Genomic DNA, 23,696 nt, shown 5'->3' with positions numbered 1-23,696 from the left:
CAGTCCTGGAGACTGGAAGTCCAGATTGAGTTGTCAGTTCAGTTTCTCCTGACATCTCTCTGTTTGCAGATGACTGCCTTCTACTGTGTTTTCACGTAGTCCTTTCTCTGGGCAAGCGCATCCCTAATTGTCGCTTCCTCTTTTTATAAGAAAACCATTCATATTGGATTAGGGCTCACTCATCTGATGTCATCTACCTTAATTATCTTTGTAAAGGCCCTATCTCTAAATACAGTCACATTTTGGGTTAGGACTTCAACACACGAATTTTGAGGGAATATGATTCAATCCATAACAGTCTTCAAACGTTTAATCTTTTCTACTTGTAGTTGTAGCTATTCAAAGTGTTCCCATCTGGGCAGCAAAGATCTGGTCTGGAGACCCATCTAGGACACTCCTTCTGAGTGTCATCAAGTTGATCACAAATCTGATAATTAATCTTTAGTTCTCTAAAACGGGAATCCAAACCCTTATCTCACAAGGTCTTTGTTGAAGTTAGACTTTTGATGAGAGTATTTTGTGCACTATGAGTGATAAAATTTCATCATTGATATCCTTTTGAGTATCAGTATAAGTCTTAATGTTTACTTCTATCTGGAAGGTCATCCTCCAAATAATCGCCAGGTCCAGCCTATTCTTTCCCCCACTGACACATTGTCTAGGTTATATTTTCCACTGGGCCTGGGTGTGGCTAGACCTTGTGTCCTACATCATTTCCAAGATGATGACTATTTACAATTTTGTCACCTATAAATGGGATAATAATATTGCCTGTTTTATAGGTGTTTTGAGGATTAAATGATTCAATAGCTGTGAAACACTTAAAGCAGTGTTAACTTAGGCACTGTATAATAGCTGGCTATTAACATCACCATGATTATTGCTAGAATTGCAGAAAATTTTCTTACCTAAGTGATGGTGGTGTTGTCCTATTCGATTTCCCTTTACCAGGCTCATGCACCCACTGCCCAGCTGCTGCAGGTGTGGGCTGGCACATGTTCAGACCTGCAACCTTTTCTAGAAGATTGCCCTTGGTTGATGGGGATCGACTCCCCTAAGATATCCGGGGTTGCTGTGCCTCAAACCCTGGAAGCAATCCACAGCCAATGACTGACTCATGGAGTCCCCTCTGTGTAGGACAAACTCCGCTGTGAGATTCACTCTCTAGGATTCTGCCATGGGAAAAATCTGAGGCTAGATGTTTTCTGAAACCTTATATTTTCCCAGCTTCTTTCCCTGCCCCACCTTGTTTCCCTTACCCTTTGCAGGATTCCCCTGAAAACATTCCCCCAGTGAATCACTTGCACAAGAATTTGCATGTCAGGCTCAGAATCTAGGGAACCCAACCTGAAAAACTCACCTTAGAGTCAGACAATGTTTTATGTGTTTTCTTGTCTCTACCATGATATCTAATTTAATACCAGTCTTTCATTAGGCATGTAAACAAATGTTTTCTGGTTAATCAGTTGGAATAGCTTCAAAATATCTCCAGGAATAAACACTGGTAATTTCAGTTTCAACGACCTAGAGACCAAGAATGTAGCTGCAAAATACAGAAACGGTGCGATGAAAAAATGTATTTGCCTACCTTAACAGCTGATGTAAATCACAGTTAGTTGAGAGCAGTGATTGGTATTAAATGTGAGTACTGCCAAAATGATAGGATCAAGTGTGTCATTTGGAAACTGCATATACACCCAGAGTAAATGTGGAGAACACTGTCATTGAACACTGTCATATGCTTTGTGGATGGATTGTGTCATCTTAGTGACAGCACATGCTGCAGAAAGTGTCTCTGAGGAAGTCAGGGGACAGGTCTTTATCTCTTCAGTTCTCCTGAGATTACAGGAGCAAGTTTCAATTAAAGGCAATGAAAGAATGAGAGCATCTTACGCTGCTATGAACAACCAGAAGTTTCTACCTTATTTAACCTTATCATATTTCCCATTGACATAAAAGAAAAATAAAATATTATTCAAAGATATAGAAAGTCAGAGGCATCTACAGTTGAATCAGCCTTGCCCTTCCTCTCATGGCTTTCTCATTAAAATCACATAAAGTAACATAGGAAAGAGCTTTTTAAATAGAAATGCACTATGTAATTATGTGGTACTAAATCATTATCAACATTGTTTAAAAAATACATTCCCACAGGTGTACATAAGGTGTTTAATATACATTAATAAGAATTTGTTTAGTGGCCAGTGGTAGAATCCTAACTTATACTAGTTCTAGCTTTAAAAGTGCTCAATCTCTGGGCACAGGGAGTTCTGACAACATGTAGCACAAGTCAGAGTTCTAATTGTTAAAATTCACCGCAGAGCTGATGGGGGACAGCATTTCAGTAGAAGGGAAGGCACCAGCTGGCATGATCTGCCAGGCATTTGAGAGGTAATAGGACTTCGAAACTAGGACAATGATATCCAATGATTATTGCTAAGTGATACTGATATTCTAAATCTGTGATTCTCAAACTCTGGCATGCATCAAAATCACCTGGACTCTGGCAAAACACGCAGATTTCTGGGCTCCAGTGTAATGTTTCTAATCAAGAAGGTCTGAGGTAGAGCCAAAGAATTTGCGTTGTTAACAACTTCAATGCGATACTGGTGCTGCTGGCTCTGGGACCCTCTTTTGAAAACCACTCTTCCAGAAAAAAATTAATGAAAAGGTGCAGGTGATTGACAGCCAATGGAAACCAGGTATGAAAGCCAGAGGACTTCTGTGGTCTCTCACAGGGAATCCACTTTCTACAATAGGAGGGAAGAAAAAGCTGGACCAGGACCTGGTTTAAGAGTGGCCAAACTCCTGATAAGGTAAAACACTCAAACGAACGCAGGCTGTTAGCATCTGGTTGGGAAAAATGAGATTCTTCTATTTGAAAATATAGAACCTGGACAAAGGCACCTCAAAATTTTGAAACCAGGGTGTTCTGCAACTTTGGAGCCTGCAGTAGTAGCCCATACATGTCTATTAAGAGCTGGAATTCCTCCCTTGGTTGAAAATAAAGGAGAGGCTTCTCTCCGGCCAGTTTCCCCGGGTCTCAACCCCAACGTAGGATTCATGGGCATTGATCCCTAAAAATACCCAATATGCCCGAATTTATCTCAGTGTCTGAAGAACACAACCCATGACAGCAGCCTCTAGCTGGTGATGACTGGACTCACAAACTCCACAGCTTTAGAACCCTTGCTTTCAAAATTTTTGCCCTTTTGCTTTTCAGCTTAATTTTCTCCCATTGATGATGCTCTTTCTTAACCCTGTGCGTGGACAGCACAGCCTGGATGTGTGAGACTTACCTTACAACAGCAATTCTGTGGCACGAGAGTCTAAGAGGCATCTCTTCTAATCCAGTTTGAAAAAATCCAGGGAAAAGCCCTTACTGGTCTTGTTATAGGTAGTAAGCCATGAGCAGGGCAGGAGAGGGCTCTTCCACAGCACTCGCTGTAAATTTTCAGCGATGGTTCATGAATTATTGCATTGCTTCTCTAACAATGGTAATTCGGCAGCCAGGGAGAGTCTCCTTATGATCCACACCTGTTAACACTGAGAGTGTTAATTGAACGCAGGCCCCAGAGAGAAGCAGCTTCTTGGGCATGCGTGTTAAAATACAAAATGGCAAAGTATGATGTTTGGGGGGACACACATCACCCGAAAAAGGAAAAAAGCCTCAGACGCGCATGTGTATAACTGTATACACACTGCACCTGCTCAGTTCCAAGGGATAAAGAAAGCACTGTGCATGCAGGAAGCCCACTCTAAGGGAACAGTCATGGGAAAGAGGTGAGCCTTTAAACTCCTAGAATCGAGGCTAAAGGTTTTTTTTTGTTTTTTTTTTTTTTTTTTTTTTTTTTTGAGACAGAGTCTCACTGTGTCACTCAGGCTGGAGCACAGTGGCACGATCTTGGCTCACTGTAACCTCCACCTCCCAAGTTTAAGCAATTCTCCTGCCTCAGCCTCCCAAGTAGCTGAGACTACAGGCATGTGCTACCACATCCAGCTAATTTATGTATTTTTACTAGAGACAAGGTTTCTCCATATTGGCCAGGATGATCTTGATCTTTTGATCTCATGATCTGCCTGCCCCAGCCTCCCAAAATGCTGGGATTACAGGTGTGAGTCACCACGCCCGGCCAGGCCTTTTTTTTCTTTTTTGGCTGTCTTCTCTTTTCTCCTTTTGACCTTCAGGCACCCACTTGGATCTCATCCAAGGGTTCTTTTCTGTTCTAAATCCTTTTTTTTTTTTTTTTTTTTGAGACGCAGTCTTGGTCTGATGCCCAGGCTGGAGTGCAGTGGCAGGTTCTTGGCTGTCTTCAACCTCCACCTCCCAGATGCAAGCAATTCTGCCACAGCGTCCTAAGTAGCTGGGATTACAGGCATGAACCACCACGTCCAGCTAATTTTTTTATTTTTAGTACAGATGGGGTTTCACCATTTTGTCCAGGCTGGTCTTGAAGTCCTGACCTCAGGTGATCTGCCCACCTCAACTTCCCAAAGTAGTAGGATTACAGGCGTGAGCCATTGCACCCGGCCACTCTAAAGCCTTTTAAATAAACTTCCATCCCTGTTCTGGAACTTGCCTTGGTCCCTTTTTCTGCTTTATACTCTTCAGTAGAATTCTTCTAAGGCAGCAAGAACTGAAGTTGCTACAGCCCCATAGGGATACTCCGCCAGTAACTCAGATCTCTCCCACCGCTAACACTCTGGCTTGGGTTATGTGCTCACAAACCTTCGGAGAATCACTCACTATATCCAGAGTCAGGAAGAACATGATAAGAACATCCTGGTCTAAGCCCTCACTCCTGTGGCCAGGAGCCGAGGACCATCATGAAAAGGAGGAGAAGTTATGAAATGGACAGGAATGACAGCAAATAGTTGTGAATGTGACTGATGCTAATTTATACCCAAATCCTATTATATGTCCTCCATTATTTTGATAGCTTAAAAAAGAAAGAGATGGCGGAGGATCCGAGATGGCCAAATAGGAACAGCTCTGGAGTGCAGTTCCCAGCGAGAACAGCGCAGAGGGTGAGTGCTCACTGCATTTCCAAACAAGTCTTCACATCAGGTTCTTTAGAGACCACTGAACAAGCTTAGGGAGCCTCATCCAGTCACCTCTCTCCATACTCAATAAATAGATTAGGTATTTGAAGAGGGTGTTATAACTCAGTGACCTAGTAGAGAATGTTTGTGAGCTCGACTCTCCAAGATAATTGCTGATAGAGATAATTACTCACTAGGTTTACAAGAAGGAAAGACTAGTGTTTCATTCCTGTGGTGAATGTCTGCTAATGAATCCAACCTCTGATCTACTCTGTGTGTACGTCAATGGGAGAAGAGAATCAGTAGAGACCCCGGGAAGGGGTCAGCCATGACTTGGTACTATTGCTACTCCATTGCCTGGAGAGGTTATGATGCATGAGTTTCCTGTGGGGCAGCTGACATAGCTGACCTCCTGCCAGTTTTCTTCCACAGAGTTCCTGCAGGGTGAGGGGAACAAAAGCAGAGGCTGTGGAGAGTGCTACAGATGAAAGAGCTCTGGGGTGAATAGGAGAGTCAAGCCAGAGCGTTTCCCCGGAAAGAAACTATACTGTGTTGTATCCCCACTGGCTGGTATCCAGGAAATTACAAATCGGCTCCACTAGAAAGACACCCATCACTCAGAGAAAATCCAAGGTCGGTCCCTGTCAACAAGGGGAAGGCTATGATAGTACTAAGTCAGTGGTATTTGAACTTGGTCATTTCTCCTAATCCTCTATCCTGTTCCCACACAGCCTGAGGAATGGAGATCCAGAAGGGGGAGGGGGAGGAAAAGTTGTAGGAACTGACCACATCTTCTTTCTCTGTTGGGTCCCTTGAGGCAACACAGGGAGGGAGTAAAGCATTAAATAATTTAAATATGGAGTTGAAACCTGTCTGACTTGGACTTGTTAGACCCAGAATTACTAGAACATGAAATGTGTGTAAGATGATGCAAAAGAGATGGGAATTCAGGAGAGCATGATTGAACGCCACTATTAGAAAAAGAGAAAGCCATATCATGTTTATATCCCAACAATTTTTACACTGCTCAGTAAACTTCATGCTATTTGGAGGCATTGCAATTGCACAGTACTTATATTGTCTGTCATAACACTGAAAGTTAACTGACAGCGTGCCTGGTTTTCATCAAGAATCCTGAGAATTCAGTAATCTTCATAGAGTGACTAGCATGATTCATCATGTAACTCTTTGATTCTAATAACTCGACCCACAATAATCTACTGTGATTTTTTAAAGTAAGCTGTTAATTGTTTTACGTGCAAGGCTAGCTTCTGTTGTTTGTTACATATTCTGATGAGAACTTCTCAATGGGAATGATAGATTTTCTTTTGATTTTCTATTACATGAAGTGAAGAAACTTTGACAAATTGGCATTTTAGATGCTGATGTCTCTCAGGAGTCAGTTTTTATTTTTTAAGAGGAGAGCTGTTACATCGAAGCATGCGTTCAAAAGAGATTAAACTAAAAGAAGCTCGCAATGGGATGGATCATTAAGGACCTTCTCAGAAATAGATGAAATGGATATAGGCTCAGCAGTTGTTGTCGTGGATGATTCGGCACTTCAGGAGCTTGAGATAATTGTCGATCTTATGTGAATCCCTGCGTAGGCAGTGGAGCAGGTTATAATAAGCAAAAAGGCGAGACTCTTCATCAGCCATCTGCAGGGATGGAAGTCCCGACCAAACAGAGTAGATCTCATTTTCTTTGGTTTCAGGATGAACCTAACCACAAAAAAACAGTGACTTATTCTTCATATTATTAGTATTTGTATGTCCTCGTTCTTTCTAACTGTTGAATTAAGATTTGAGAGTGAGATAGGAATGTACAGTTTTAGCCAAAGGCAATGATTTTTGTTTATCTGGGCCAGTGTATCAGAAACCTATTCATATGAAAACTAGAAGAATACATGTTTAGGTTTTCTGACATCAACATGATTACAGAAACTATGTTTCTACAAAAGTAGACAGATGAAGAATAGAAAGTTGCTACGTAAATATCAACACGGATTTGACCAAGAGGCAATGGAGTAGCTAGCTTTGGTTCTCTTACCTGAGGAACTATTTCATTTCCTGAGTCTTGTCCCTGATGTGTCCTTTGTGCTTTATTTTTCCTGACATCATTTATTTTCCTCCCGCTTTGAACTCAATCTAGTCCCTGAATAGTGTATGTTCAAAAAACTTTAAAAATGATGAAGATTGTACTTGTACTTGATGCTTTGGGGGTACAGATAATCTAGTGATGACCATGACTAAGAATACCTGCTTATACAGTCAGGAGATTTTCATTTCCTCAAATTTCTAGGAGAAACAATTGCTTTCTTTTGAGGTCCCTGGGCTGGGAGGTGCTGGGAAAAGCACCTACAAGAAAGGGGTACAGGCCGGGTACGGTGGCTGACACTGGCTCATGCACTTTGGGAAGCTAAGGCAGGTGGATCACTTGAGGTCAGGAGTTTGAGACCAGCCTGACCAACATGGTGAAACCCCATCTCTACTGAAAATACAAAAATTAGCCGGGTCTGTTGGTGCATGCCTGTAGTTCCAGTTACTTGGGAGGCTGAGGCACAAGGATCTCTTGAACCTGAGAGGCAGAGGTTGTAGTGAGCCAAGATCATGCCACTGCACTCCAGCATGGGTGACAGAGTGAGAACTTGTCTTAAAAAAAAACAAAAACAAAAACAAAAACGTTGGGAGGCTGCTTGCCGTAGCCCTTCGGTGGCGAGGTAGGGTTGGGGGCATGGCTGTGATAAAAGGAGGCTGAACAGCAAAACAGAGAGCGTGTTCTGTTTCTTCACGCTCTGTCAGCCTTTGCAAACCAGGAATGCCCAGAGATCTTAGAGACCAAGTGACCATTTAGCAACTTTAGGGATGTCAGCTAGTTTGGAGAACTCTTAGGCATATAAACCTGGGACAAATGTAGACACCGATCTTCTAAACCTTTTCCTACAGAGTGAGAATATTTTTTAAATCTGGGATTCCCTATGGGAATTTAAAGTGTGTGTGTGTGTGTGTGTGTGTGTGTATTTATTGACTTGCTTTATGTTTTTATTTTTGGTGCTTGAGTTCTAAGACAAAACTTACTGTGTAAGGGATAATGATATAAACAAGAATAAATCTGTGGAAAGAAAAGGGAACAGAAAATGAAGTACTATAGAACAAATTAGTAACCTCAGAAATTAGGTTTACAGTAATGAAGAAAATAACTGAAAAATCGAGGTATTTATTTCATACGTCCCAAGGTTAAAATGTGCTTTATCTTTGTGTTGGACATATTTTTCTCCCAAGAAAATGACAAAAATGATACATGATAACTTGTACTTAATACGCAAAAAGAGAAATACAAAATTATTCCTGTTATTATTCCTATAATCATATATTTTTCTTTAGATGGTTCATTATCCCTGAAAACCTCAAAAGCTGTTTAAGTATTATCTCACTAATGTTGAAATCATTCCATCTGAATAGAGATATCTATTGCAAATACTAACAGAATCTAAATATAACAAATTTTTGGGGGAGATTAAATGCAATGACATGAGTTTTGATTTTAGAGTTCCAAGAAAAACAAAATTTAGAATGAGCCAACTTTCTACACATTACAAAATAAAGATATTCCAGAAAAGATATACACCTTTCTTTTGTGACTCCCTGAAATCTAGTGCTTGTGGGACCCCCTAAAATCAATGCAATGTGTGTGCATTGATGTCATGGTCTCATCATGTTGACATCTGCTCCTCCCTGACAAGTCTGTGCAGCAGATCACAGGTGAGTGGTTGAGGGCTCAACCAATCTGATTTTGGTTTTCTTCTTTCTCCCCTTCCACTCTCATCCTCTGGTGAGGGGAAATTTTCAATAGTGGGTGTCCTGGGGTACTCTGCAGAAAAACATGTATCTTGCAGATACTATTCTCTAGTTTTCTCTCCCTTGAAAACACTTAACTTCCTGTCCTCAGGAAGGTGCAAGTCTTTGGAAGTTCTGCATATAGTGTAGGGAAAATGGCACCTGTCACATAGCACTCTAAGATTCATTTACATTAGAATCTGTGACTAAGAATGACTAGGCTCTTGCTTTATTTAACAGTGGTCTAAAATACGGAATGCCTAAATTTCCTTCTTTCAAAGGGAAATATTTGTCATCACAGAGGTCACTGCTTATATTAATGAGAAAAACAAAGAGGCACCAAGAGGCTGCTGACCTGGCTGAGTATCAGCTCCATGCCTTCTAGAAGCCGTTTGGTTTGCTCCTCAATCTCTATGGCTTTGGATAGGATGGCCTCCGGGGCTTCTTGCATACTGCGTACTTCCGTGACTAGATGATACAGAGGCTCATTCCAGGATCGCAGTATGCTGACGATCAGGCTCACAAAGTCTTTTTGCTACAAAACCGTATAGAACAATTGCATTAAAGTAGGTAAAATACAATGGGGTTAGTTACATGTGATTTTTGCTTAGAGAGGCTGGACTAAAATATCTCTTTTTATTTCTATGTGTAGTTATATTTTTCTTTAGGTGACAGAAGTTATAGAAATGTAAAATTTAAACGATTGGACTACACTTTGCTAAAATAAAAAAGAATCTGGCTTATTTCAGTGACTACTTTTTCTGATGAGAGTTCTAATTGATAAGAATTAAGAATTTTGTTTTTCCTCTGAAATTGTACCATCTGTCCACTTAGTAAGATCTTTTGTAGTTGTTTGATTTGCTTGTCCCTGGGGAGAAACTAAAATTTTGCTGGAACTCTGTAAGTGCCCAGAGTATCTAACTCATGAGAAACAGATTCCACTGGGTCCACGTCAAGGGGCCCAAATCATTCACATACAAGCATTCATTCATACTAATGATTCAAACTGTTCCTTGAACTATTCATGTTTGATTTGTAGTTTTATTTTGGGATCCTAGAAAAAAGAGACATTGTAGATGACATGGAATTCATTAACATGGTTTCCTCGATCTACACAACCCCTTGCCCCATGCTGCTAGCAGAGCAGTCTGTTCTCTTGGCTTACACAGGTGAATAAAATGGAACCAAAGCTATCTTGAATAACCATGGAATTCACAATGGAGTTCTGGCTGCCTAGTTTTTTTTGTTACTACCAGGATCCTGTAGGAGACTCCAAGTAGCTGATCAACTCTGATAAAAATGCTTGCTTTGTAGATGTCTCTGAACTAGTCTAGTGGCAACAAAATGAAGACTAAAGAAGAAATCAGTGGACATTGCAATGGAAAGATGTACTAGGATATGAAAGAAAGGAGCCATAAAGAGGTATAGGCCATAAAGTGAGTGTCAGTGTAGTTCTTCTGGGAGCATTGCAACACAATGATTAAGCGTAAGGGCTTTGAACTGAAGGAAGCCCAGGCTCGCCACTTACTTACCATGTGACTGGTACAAATTCCACAACCTCTCTGAGCCTCAAATTCCTTATCTCAGTGAGCGTAATAACAATACCTTGTGTTAGAGGATTTTTATGAGGATTAAATATAGTAATGCACGTGAAGTGTCTGGCAATGTAGCACAAGTTGAACATTCCTAATTAAAAATCTGAAATCTGAAATACTCCAGTGAGTATTTTTTTTTTTTTTTAGCATCATGTAGGTGCTCAGAAAACTTAGGATTCTGGAGTATTTGGGATTTCAGATTAGTGATAACTCAACCTGTGGATCTCAGTAAACATTTCCTCTTCCTCCTCCTTCTCCCCTTTCTCTTTCTCCTCCTTCTGTTATTATTGTAATTATTATTAGTGAACAGAGCACACAGAAATGTTGGTGTCATTCCTAAAATTGTAAATGGAGAACACATTGTATTTGCAGGGGGCATGTATATAAAGATGCTTGTTTTAAATCATGTTGAGACTGATTATGGTGGACAACCAAAAGGGAGAGATTAGAACAATAGAGGATTGAAGCTGAGATACATGATTGGGGCTTGATACGCAGACTTCATAGTCATCAGAACAGGGGCGATTGTTGTAGCTGTGAAAAGCAAAGTGTAATGTTTTACAGTATCTGTTTATTGTGAGGGGAGTGGTGACTTTTAACTAAGAAGTAAGAGAGGGCCGAGAGTCAGTGAAGAACAAAGTAGGCGTCAGAGAAGCAGAAATAGAACCAGAGTAGAGTCTTGAAAGTCCAGAAGAGATGGTTCAGATAGTGCAGGGTTGGTAATGTAACATGCTGTTGATGCAGGAGTCACTAGCAACATGTAATAAATAAAGTGCATTTGTTTTTCTTACATATGCATAAATGTGTATTTGTCCATAGAAGTCCAATTCAGTTCAAACTTTCATATAGAATATATACAATCTTAGCAATGAGGCATTGGTTAAAATGATGTTATCTGCAAGGACAATTTATGGATCTACTATTTAGGTTGCTGCTACTATCTTTACTTAGCATTTGATTTGACTCATATTCCATCAATCATAGAATTTTTTGATTGCTTATTCTTCCTATATTTTCCCTGCATGTACGATTACCACTAGCTATTACGGCACCTTTAGTAACCTATCACCGAGATAATGCACGTGCACTGCCTTGGTTGTTTTGATGCAAAACCTGGATGCAGGACTCACACTGATCTGCTGGGCTTGCTCCTTGTCTTCGGGGGTAGCGAGGGAAGAAGTGTGACAGCTGTTGATGGCCTTGCTAATGAACCCCCGGCCTTGGGTGTACCGTTTATCCTAGAAATAGTGAAACATTCAATTAGTTGGGGTTGTTTGGGCATTGAATAAATGAATCTACTACCAGAATACTAATATATTTGACAGGTGTGTAATTTTTAAAAATTAGAACTACATAAAAATGAAAACTAAAGAGTTAAGAAAGTAACCCTTTTGTCTACTTCCCACCCATTATCTCTATAATTTTTTCATCTAATTTTTCTAAATCTCAATCTCTTCCCTTCTTCGCAATTCCCTTGTTTATTTTCACCATTCACACAGTCACACAAGTCACTGTTTGGAAAGCAGATGCTAAAAATAGCAAAAATATGAAACATTAAATGTTGTATTGAGAATCATCTTTCTTCAGTGTTTGAGCCAAATGCCACAGTACAAATATATTTACCTTTATTCATTTAATCTCTTATTTACTGTAGGTCCAAACTGATAGACTTCTGTTAATAGGCATTAGAAAATCTAACTGTTCTCTAAAAAGTTTCTGAGCCCACACACCTGTACCTTACCAAGTTCATCCAAGACATGGAATACAACTTTTTTTTTGATCATGACAAAATAAGTCAGAAACACAGGGCACACAATTTTAGGAACTATAAACAATGGACTGAGGATAAGAACAGGATAAAAAAGGAGCTAACACATTGACAGGAAAGAGCAGTCCTTAGTAAAACTTATAAAAGTGTAAAAGAGTTACTGGGAAGGTTTGGAAGACAAAAGATGGCCAGTCAAAAATGGAGGATGAAAGAGAAATCAGAGGGAAAAAATGAATGCAAATTTAGTCTCTATGGAGACCCTTGATTTATTAAAGCACCAATTGATTGTTTGCTTCTTGATTGACCTAGAAGAGTTAACCTGTGATTTCCAAAACAGGTTAATTGGAAATAGAGTACATATTACTGAAAAAGAAAAGAGGAAGGAAGGAAGGAAGGAAGGAAGGAAGGAAGGAAGGAGGGAAGGAAGGAGGGAGGGAGGAGAGGAAGAAAGGAAGGAAAGAGGGAAGGAAGAAGTGAAGGAAGGAGGGACGGAGGGAGGAAAGGAAGGAAGGAAGAAGGGAGGGAGGGAAGGGAGAGAAGGAAGAAATGAAGGAAGAAAGGAAGGAAAGGAGGGAGGGAAGAAAGGAAGGTAGGAAGGAAGAAGGAAAGGAAGGAAGGAAGAGAGGGAGGGAGGGAAGGTAAGTAGGGAAGGAAGGAAGGAGCAAAGGTAGGAAGGAAGGGAGTGAGGGAGGAAGGAAGGAAGAAAAGGAAGGGAGGGAAGGAAAGAAAAAAGTCCTGGTTTCCAATTTTAAATTAGCCCTTTATTGTAATTACAAACCCATATACTGAAAATCTCAGACAAATGATTTCTAGCATTTTGGGGTTTTTGAAAAGTTATTATTTGTTTATTTTCCCAAATACGGATTCGGCTCAGTTTAATTCTATTCAATCCACCCAGTTCGCTGCAGCACAGTTCCTCATTACGGGATATGTATTCCTTGCTCGGTGAGGAATGCCTGCGAAGTCTGACCCCCACATTCAAATAACAAGAAATCAACACTCTTCCTTCTCCTCAGCCCCACCTGAGCATGCTTTAGGTCAGGTGTTTAGTTTTTGTTTTAGTTTTAAAAAATAAAGCGAGTTAAAGAAAAAATTTAAAAATCATTATATTCTTTGAGAATCTTGGAGGTTTTGTGGCACTGTGCCTTTCCTCTTTTTCCACATGTTAGGAGCTGATGTCTTCTTTCACAAGTTAAAGTGTATCCTTTGAAACTGGGCTCAGGAGGTTTTCTAGGCGAAAGTGTAGGATAGTCCCGTGGTTCACTTAAAGGCTTCTTCAGGGAGGAAGCCCGAAGCATGGTACTTACGAATTCGCTGAACATTTCTGAGGAAAGGTTATGGATGTAGTGGGACAGGACGACGGCACGGTCAAAGAGGTCTCGAAGGGTCACCTGGCATCTGACAGCCCCACCAGGACAGATGGGCAAGGGGGTCACGCTCTGGCACAGAAGCAGGTTTGATACCAGCAGCAGCAGGAGGGACCCTGTTTACATTAGAGCAAGAGCCACTCTGAGATGATCTATTCCATGGAGGTTTTCAACAGGAATCCTGCTGGGGGCAGGCTTATCGCTCCCCACTGTCCTCAGCTGCCTGATTTGGTATTGCAATTGCTGGGATGGGGGAAGAATCAACGTCTTCCACTGTGTAAATATAGATATGTAATGATGTTTGTACAAATATATAGTTTGAGAAGTGGGTGACTTCCTGCACTTTTGTATGTATTCTAGAAGTGCTTTTGCACTTTGCAAACATTAGGAGCATGAATTAATTCTGAGCTAGGGTGTTTGGATCATTGTCTTAAGATAGTTTAATGTCTTGGGAGTTTCTGCAGATTTTCAGCAGTCAGGCTGTCCAAGGCTTTGTATTTTTTTTTAACTAGGTGTGTCTGATATTAACATTTTAGACACTGATATAACAAAAATAGCTCAGTGGATCACTTTGATTTATCTTCCTGCCTGATAAGAATAAACACGATTGTTTGATGGCTAATACCGGGTATGAAGACAATTCTAACATAAAAATAATGCTGTAGTTTAGATCTGCTAACCCACCATCATAATCCCATACATTTGTTTGACACTCTGCCAAAAGCATTAAATTTTTTTTGTGTATTTGTGCTTCATAATAACCTTGTGAGATACACTGACCATTGTAATTATCATCAAATTCTATTGATGAAACAGACAGCTAAAGGAGGTTAAGTGATTTTCCTCAAGTCCTGTTGTGAGTGAGTGAGAGAGGCAAGATGCCATACTGTGGTCTGTGCAGGTCCTCTTGTCACATCGCACATGCCTGTGGACTCTCAGTCTGCATCTGTGTAATGGGCACCACACCAGTAGCCGTGACGGCTCAGTGTTTGCATAGGTTGTTGCCATCACTTACAAAGAACAAGTTCTTTGCCTTGGATTGACTGCATCACAACCGAGGCACCAGAAAACTTGATTTTATCCACTTTTCCTACCCTAATTACAAAACACTCTGACCACTGCTGAAGGTTTTCAAAGCTTTGACAATGATCAGAGATGGCTTTGTCATCAATTTGCTATCTCAGCAAATAGACAGTTACAGCCCTGTAACATATCAACAATTTATACCTTTTTTTTTTTAGACGGAGTTTTGCCCTGTTACCCAGGTGGCGTGCAGTGGTGCAATCTCGGCTCACTGCAATCTCCACCTCCCAGATTCAAGAGATTTTCCTGCCTCAGCCTCGTGAGTAGCTGGGATTACAGGTGCATGCCACCACACCCGGCTAATTTTTTTAACATTTTTAGTAGGGACAGGGTTTCACCATGTTAGTCAGGCTGGTCTCGAACTCCTGACCTCATGATCCACCCACCTTGGCCCCTCAAAGTGCTAAGATTACAGGCATGAGCCACTGAGCCTGGCCATCAATAATTTATACCTTCAAAAGGAAAGAAACAATATACAGCTACCAAATTAAAATCACTTGTTAACTTCAGTGGCACTACCCCAAAAGAATACCCAATATAAAACTGTGTTTATCACAAAACTTAACTTCCTCAAAACCTTTAATAAATGCAATTGGAAATGTCCAAGATAAAACTAGGTGAATGCTAAAGATTAGTTTGTGAAAAAGTACCTAAACCTAAACACTTAAAAATACCTAAAAAAATTGTTTAGTATAGGAAGTGACTAAACCTTTTAATTGTAAAATAAAAGTTTTGTTTGAGATTATTCCTATTATAGACTTAATTTTTCAAAAACATAATACTTCCAAAAAGTTTATTTTATGCATGCTATAATCATATGATGAAACCAAATGTATATTTTATCTACATGTGCGAATAAAATGTGCTTTGTAGATAGAGAAATAGGAACAGTATCTCTAAGAAATTCACAACTGAATAGATGTTCTGTAACTCTGAGTACATTTATGTGCACATTTAGCATGGAAGGGATTTTTAAAGCCCAAGAAGAGATAAAATAGACAAATGTTTTTGTTCCTTGTTTCATTAGAAACAAATTTTATGGCTGTTACTAATTTATTTTCCTTGCAAATATCAACTAAGAAAGTAAAGGTGATTAGCTATTACTAGGCAGCCTGTTTTTCCTTTTGAAATGTCATTTGGCTTGAACCAAATTGACAAAGAATAGAAAATCGTGTTATTATTGTCTATTTTATGGCTTCACAATTTAAAGTCTCATCAGGTTGATTCGAGTTGGCTAATCCACATAAGAGGCCTGTTAACCAGAAAAAGTTACTTTCTGCCTTTGAGAGTTGTGACAAATTGGATCTGTTGACTCTTTGAGTCTTATTCTAGTTCAGAGTTTCTCAATCCTGATATTATTGGCATTTTGAGTTGAATAAATCCTGGTTCTGGGGACTGTCCTATGCCTTGAAGGATGCTTAGTAGCATCCCTGACCTCTATCCATTAGATACCAATAGGACTTTTCTCTTACTTCCCCACCTCAATGAAGACAACCCAAAACATCTCCTGACATTGCCAAATGCCTCGGGGAGAAGAGAAGATTCCCCTGTTTGAGAACCATTGTTCCATTCTATGGTGATTGCTTCCTAGACCATTCGTTAGATTGTGTTCCTAAACCTTGTAAACCTGCAACCTCTTGTTATTAGTTAAAATTTCACATTAATCCCCCCACGGGAGTGTTGATAAAACCAACAACCCAGTGAGTTGTCACACATACCTTTCCATGGAGATCTTTTGATGTTCATGTTGGTGATCCTTGGGAGAATCACACTTCACCGGAGAAGATCTGGAAGTCTTATGGTTTTCTCTTTCCCAGATAATGGCTATATAAACCTTTGACATCTTCATGAATATAATGAATCAGGCATTCGCTCCCTTTTCCTGCTCATCTATTTCCGTCATTGACATTAACCCATAATTTCAAACATCAAATGTTATTTTATTTCTGATTCATATTCAGGAAGACATATTGGCCAGAAATGAACATTCTAGGAAGGATTTTGATTAATTAGGCCAAAAGGAAATGAGAGAAATGACGTAGGTGAGATCTGAGACGAGTTTGGCTTGAAGGATCTATGAAATTACAGAAGTCATTTACTTTAAAATTTATTTTATTTCTCTATAGTTTCTTGAACATATAGGATTATATTTCACTTAGGTAACAGTCTCATGTATTATCAGTTATCAATTTTCTTTCTCAAGATTGCTAGGTAGAAATTTTAATATTTTCACTCTAAATACCAAGAGATATAGAATAAGGATTGAGAAATCAGGATTTCTTGGTTCCTTGTTACACGGTCATTATATTCCCCTCATTTTATTTCCTGCTTTTACACATTCTGTTTTGTCTTTTTAAAAATAGCATATCTGGGCAGGGCACGATGGCTCACACCTGTAATCCCAGCACTTTGGGAGGCCGAGGCAGGCGGATCATGAGTTCAGGACCAGCCTGGGGAACATAGTGAAACCCTGTCTCTACTAAAAATACAAAACGTAGCCAGTCATGGTGGCTGGTGCCTGTAATCCTAGCTACTTGGGAGACTGAATCCAGGAGAATCAATTGAATCCAGGAGGCGGAGGTTGCAGTGAGCTGAGATCATGCCATTGCACTCCAGCCCGGGTTACAGTGCAAGACTCCATCTCAAAAAAAAAAAAAAAAAAAAAAATTTATATGGTACTTTGTTTTGGAATGTACATCTTTATCTGTTTATTTCTTTTGATTTTAACATATGTGTTAAGTGGTATTATTCTCTCCAATTTACAGATAAAGAAACAGAAGCTTGGAGAGACTAAAGGTAAGGAATATGAAAGAAGTAGATCAGTGCAAAAGTAATTGTGGTTTTGAGCATATTTTTAAGTGGCAAAAACCGCAATGACTTTTGCACCAACCTAATAACTCTACAGTTGAGTTAGATGAAGGAACAGTTATTACTTCATGGGAAATCAGGAGTCATGTGAGGAAGGCTAGGAAATGAATCCTAGGTGACAAAACTTCATCTTTCATGGGATTAAAAATTCCATTCACCTTTTAGAAATTTCATAAATGAAATGATTATAATGAATAAGAACTAAGTTTTATTGACGACTTTCTCTAATTTTTAAGTCCATGCATCTAAAACAGCCTGTGACCTTTAGTTTCAAATTTGCTGTCCCTTACAGTAGACTGATGAATGAGGTAATTAAAAAAATAATCTTCCTATGGCATTTACTTTTTCCATAGTTCCTAGAGCCACGTATGTGCTTTAGCAATTATCTGACTAAGTGCTCTTATGGGGACCTAGATATCTTAACAAAGACGAACATCACTGAAAAACTATCTTCCTAATTGCCTTAGTTTAAGGCAGTCCTACATTTTGAATCATAAACATCAAATGTGATGATTCATAGACTCTATCAATCTGTAAGCTAAGTCAGGATTCCATACACTTACATTAGGTATTCATTTTTTCCCTGTATGGTGAAAGTCTGAATTATTGAGAAAGCAGAGCTGTGTGGCAGAGAAATTAACATTATCCTATGTTCTCTTCCGCTCCCAGAACCTTAAGAGTAAGAAAATCTGTTATAAGAACTGACAATGACAACTTAATCTTAAAATTTAAAGGTGTTGTGTAATATTTGCAGATAGCCAGGATAAGAGCAAAACCTAAGCTGTGTTTATTCAGTGGTGGCCAGTCGATTTATTTGAATGCAAAGAGGTACATGTACAGCTGTAAAATTTATTGTGTGCTTCCTTGCTGCTCCACAGCACCACATTTCCTGTGAATGGAATATCGTAGTATCCAAATAATGCAAAAGACATATTTTATGCAAAAATCAGAGTTGTCTGATTCTTCTAGCTGCTATGCATGTTACCCCCTTTAACCTTAATTTTTGTGTGTGCTTTTTTTGCCAGCCTTTCTCTTTATCAAACTGTGCTCTTAATTTAGAACAATAAAGAAGTTCAGTAAATGTAGGGTCGTATGTTTTAAAGCTATTTACAAAACTTCATTTGTTTGCCATTTTTGGTCTGAGGGCTTGTGATTAAACTGAGGTGTGATGATTGATTTCAGTCAAGTAGCTGATTAAAAAGCTTAAATTATACTAAAGTTCTCAAGCTATGTCTAGTACCTGAAATGAATAAAAAAGTTTGTCATCTTTTCTAAAGAACTCTAATTTTTAACATTAAGTAATATCAGGTTGGTTTTTATTCTCAGTTTGGAAGAAAGTTTGTATTTTCTTTTGTTTATCTGTTTTTAAGTTTGGAATAATTTTGTTTTTTCTTCTGTTACGTATGAAGCAAAGTATATGTAAAATCCTTCACATAACTTAAGAGGTGTTTACTGCAAGATATGCTACGGGATTTTAAAGAGTGAAAGAAATAATGAGTTAATGAAATCCTCAGAATAAATGTATTACAAAGATATTTCAATGTATATTAGTAGTGAATCATCTTAAAGTGAAATATGAAATGATTAAACGTATATTATCTGTGAACTGAAAAATTCTCAATAGTCATCTTCTAATACTTGGACTAAAAATGAAATAGAATGTATGTTGTTTTCTATATAAAATATTAGAAAATGGAAAGGACACATTGGAGAAAGGGTCAATAATGTTTTTTTTTGAATGGTGCTATTTTTAGAATAAACTAAATGCAATGACTTAATTACACCCTACTATTTAGATTAAATTCATACTAATGGAATTTGACCTAATGCTGCCCGATTTTCAGTAAACTGCAATCTAACTTAGTATGTAAACAAACTGCAATGTAAATTAAGAGTATATTCTTTTAACAAGTAGCTGAGTCTTGGCCAATCTTAGCAGCTGGGCTTTCAGCTGATGACAGGCTACCAACTCCTCAGACATGTCCAAATAAGGCAAAGGACGGGCTGTAACCAATGACACTATTTTTGTTTATCATTATTTCTGTCTGTAAATATTGCCTGCCCATTTTGCTGGGTGGAGCTCTCCAAACCATTACTGGTTTAGGGTGCCGCCTGATTCATGAATTGTCTCTTTGCTTGTTTAAACTCTGCTAAAATTAATTTATCTAAAGTTTTTTCTTTAACAATGATAAGACATGCTTTTGGTTTTTTTGGAAGTGTTCGTGTTCAGTGCTTGTTTTTGCTAGGGCTTGGAGATCATCAGTTTTTCTTAGTGACCCCAGAATGTAAGTTCTTAATCTGTTGTCAGTGCCTTGAGGGCATTTGCTCCTTAAATAAGAAAACCATAGTGAAAGCATTGGGAAATTTTCCCTGTAATTCTTATTTTTTTCTTTTAATTACTGCCATACGATTCATGTTTTCTCTAGTTCTTTGAGGTCTCTATCAATTATATGTCACATGATTGTTCTGAATCATGTTTGCTTTGGACCAATTTTAATGCCTGATATATAACAATGCCAGTTGTAAGGATGATGTGTCCAGAGACTTCACAAATGTAAATCCCACTCTTTGAGAGTTACGTGTTTTTAGGCAAAAGAATTAAATATTTAACTGTATGCTGGCTGGAAGTAAGGTAGATGATAACTTTCCCTGTGAAAGGTTCCTCACACTTCAATATGACGTGTATGTGCACAGGCACACACATTCTTTATCTGATGGAAAGTATAGTTGAAGCATGCTTACTTCTAGCCAAAGATCAGTTGGTCTATCTATCTATCTATCACCTATCTATTAATCATCTATTATTATTATTATCTAATAGGAAACAAGACTCTCAGCCATGCTCAGTTCCAGGGATAATTTTCAATTTTATAATTTAAAATTCTAATTAGCACAGGCACCATCAAATACAATAGAAAGCTATAGTAATAGGTCAGGGTGCCTGAGGCCCCCTGAACTCATAGGCATTAATTTTTTTCATTGTTTCATAGTGGTGAGACTGTAGGGGTTGACCTATGTGAGGGGCTGGGGAAGTCTGAAGGAATCAGGGCACTTAGGAAGTCAGGGTTGAAAGTCTGTACTGAGCAGTATTTTGATACTGTAACAACTCTAGGGCCATACATGTGCTAACACACTATCACCCTACCTTCCTCCACTACCAATTTTTTCTGCATATATTGAAAAGATCCAGATTGAAAAGTAGAGCAGGCGCTTCAGAGAAAATACCATTTTTCAAACTCAGCCTACATGCCCTTTATCCTTCAATACATTTTGCTGTTAGAATTTCTTTAAAGTATCTTAGCTGTGAACTATCTGCTTAGTTTTTTTCTTATTTATGCAGTCATGTCTTACCAGCATAAACAAAGTGACAACTCTTTAGGAAAGCTCTTTATCATTGGGGTTGGCCTAGAAGAAAGGACATATAAATAAGAATTAATTATTTGATGCAATGATCTATCGTCCAACAGTAATTAAAATATGTATAGTACTAGGCTTTTAAATGCTGTATGTGAATATAAAAGTTCAAGGTGATGAAGAAGTCTTCCGGAAAAGGCAGATCACAGAATCATAGCTCTCACTAATTCTAAAAAAATGAATGGAAAATAAGATTTAAAAGAAACTAAAAAATACATTTGTTATCAAAAGTGGAAGGAAGTATGAACATGTTCATTTTAAAAAATGGTTTGTATCTGAGAATCAATAGATATAGTCAAGCTGATATTTTATCTGTGAAAATTTCAACAGATGATACAAAGTTCTGATTATAACCCTTAGAAAAATGAAAAACATGTTGAAAATCTACTAACTTGTCAGAAAAAGAAAATACACACACACACACACACACACACACACACACACACACACACAGAGTCCAGTTAACACAAGACATTCCATTTAACAGAAAATACGAAAAAAAAGATATATAGGCAAAAAAAAATGTAATTAGGGGCCAGAATAAAATGAAGTATGTTGAGATAAGTCTACTTATTGAAAGAAAAAAAAATGACTCAGTTTCTAAAAATGGCAAATTCCAATTAAATGCTTATATACAAGTGACATATCTCATAGGGGAGAAGAGATTCCTTTTCTTGCCCATAGATAGGTTTATGCTTGACAGTCCTATAACAAAAGACAGAATAACAAAAGAAAAACACATAGATTTATTCAATATAAATTTACATGAAAAGAGCCTTCAAAAATGAAGAATCAAAGAAATGGAGAAATGTGTATTTTTATGCTTAAGGTTGATGAAAAGAAGACAGTCATGTAGAAATACAATTGTACAAAAAGAAGTATGATCTAAAACAACCAACTATAGGGAACTTACCAAAGCTTGTGTGTTCTATTTCTTATTGCTGTCTCTGTCTTTGAGGCTACTTCTGGAATGAAGGTTCTTATGACCTACTTTATAGAAAGGGCAGAGGATTCTTTTATGGCCTGCTTCGGGGGAGAAGGATGGGAGAAGCTCACAGAGTGGACTTCTTGGTTCTGCTGTTTCCTGAAATGCCAAGATGCCATATTTTGGGGTAGTGTGTTCTGAACCCCATCAATCTAAAGGAGTGGTTTTCAAAGGGCAAGCAGTTAGGAGGTGATTTTGCCTCCCAGGAGACATTTGCCACTGTGTGAACATGTTTATGATTGTCATAACTGGAAGTGGGGGTGCTGCTGGCATCTGGTGAGCAGAGACCAGGTAAGTGGCTAAACATCATACAACACACAGAGCAGCCCTCAGAACAAAATATTATGCCATCCAAATGTTAGTAGTGCTGCTGTCGAAAAGCCCAGATCTAAAATGGAGTGTCTAAAAAAGCTAGTACAAAAAAAATCACACCAAGCAAATTAACTTGCTGGAGTATAAATTATTACTAGGCAAAAATGTTAAAGCAAAGTGCAGTACTTTGTGCTATTGTATTGATATGAGGCTGTCTGTAATCTTCTCATATTCAATAATAGGATCAAAAACATAAAGCATGTATTAAGTAAATGTGAGGGGAAATTAACCAAGACACAGAGTAGGATATGGGTGTTTGTATTTCAAGCACCTAGAACATCTAAAATAGAACACATGGCAAAAATAATATATAAAGAATTTAGTTTGTTTTGTTTTCTTGCAGTGGTTACCATGATTGTTCAGTGGCTGAATCTAAATAATTCCTTGAGTTCTTATCTATGTCAATTTTTTTCTGGCATTCAACCTTATACTGTCCCCTTTGGCTGTCTTATTCAATGTCATGACTTTACTTGTCACACCCATGAAGATGATCCCAGCTCTGTTTATCTTTCCCTAAGTTCTCTTCTGAGCTACTAATTACATGCTAGACATTTCAATCTATATGTCTACAAGTAAGATATGCTGAATTATTAAAGAAAATCCTTAATGATTCATCATTTCTCTCAAATAGCTTCTCAGACATCGACACTTAACATCTCAGAGTGATATTTATTTCCTTTTTTTTGTTTCTCTCGCATCACACTCAGCCAGTTGGCATGCTGCAATTATTCTGTCCCTCTAACTCCATAAAATTATCTTTCTTCCTCGATCCAGGTTATCTTGACCTGCATATGTATAACAGCTTTTCTTACATTTTCTCCTGCCTATGTTCAACTCAGCTTCAATCTGTTCATCCATTGAACAGAGGCTCAACCTGTGGACAATCTCTAATTTGTCTAAATCATAGTATTTTAGAGGTAGAGGGTCATGGGGTAATTCTAACCAAATATCACATTACAGAAATGAAGAAAGGTGGGGTAAACATATTTACTGAAAGAACTGGCACTGAAACTCCAAATCTTTCACCTGCCATACTGGTAATATTTCTTCTTGCCTTCTGTCTGCCCACGTCTATGTGCATTCTTATGCGCTCACTGAGCTTCTTATGCAGCTGATGATACGTCTTGATTAGGAGATAAAGATGTGACTTTGAAGACACATTGTGAAACACGTTATTACTTCAAGGAAAAATGCCAAGGTAATTGGGTTTCCAAAGAGAGAGGAGAGATAAATGGAATGTTCTGAAGAATTCAGAGTCTTTAAGAAAACATGGTCACTGTCAAAGAGAATTTGAGAGTGATTCTAAATCATGTTATAAAAACAATACGTTTGTTAGACTATTTCTTAATGAGTTATGCAGATAAG

General features: G+C 38.5%; 1 protein-coding gene across 1 annotated transcript; it reads right to left on the bottom strand.

Annotated features, from left to right (window-relative positions):
• Window positions 1-6,416: 6,416 nt before the first annotated feature.
• Window positions 6,417-21,981, bottom strand: PRL (prolactin). Its single transcript, XM_032247630.1, has 6 exons — window positions 21,888-21,981; window positions 16,411-16,535; window positions 13,550-13,725; window positions 11,605-11,712; window positions 9,235-9,414; window positions 6,417-6,764 (listed from the first exon to the last, which is right to left on the bottom strand). The coding sequence occupies exons 2-6, from the start codon at window positions 16,436-16,438 to the stop codon at window positions 6,573-6,575; spliced, it is 684 nt and encodes a 227-aa protein (XP_032103521.1). The 5' UTR covers window positions 16,439-16,535; window positions 21,888-21,981; the 3' UTR covers window positions 6,417-6,572.
• Window positions 21,982-23,696: the final 1,715 nt, after the last annotated feature.

This window comes from Sapajus apella, unplaced genomic scaffold (genome assembly GCF_009761245.1).
Source record: "Sapajus apella isolate SASKATOON/1434 unplaced genomic scaffold, GSC_monkey_1.0 scaffold63, whole genome shotgun sequence".
NCBI lineage: Eukaryota > Metazoa > Chordata > Mammalia > Primates > Cebidae > Sapajus > Sapajus apella.
This window is presented reverse-complemented; position numbering and strand designations above follow the sequence as displayed.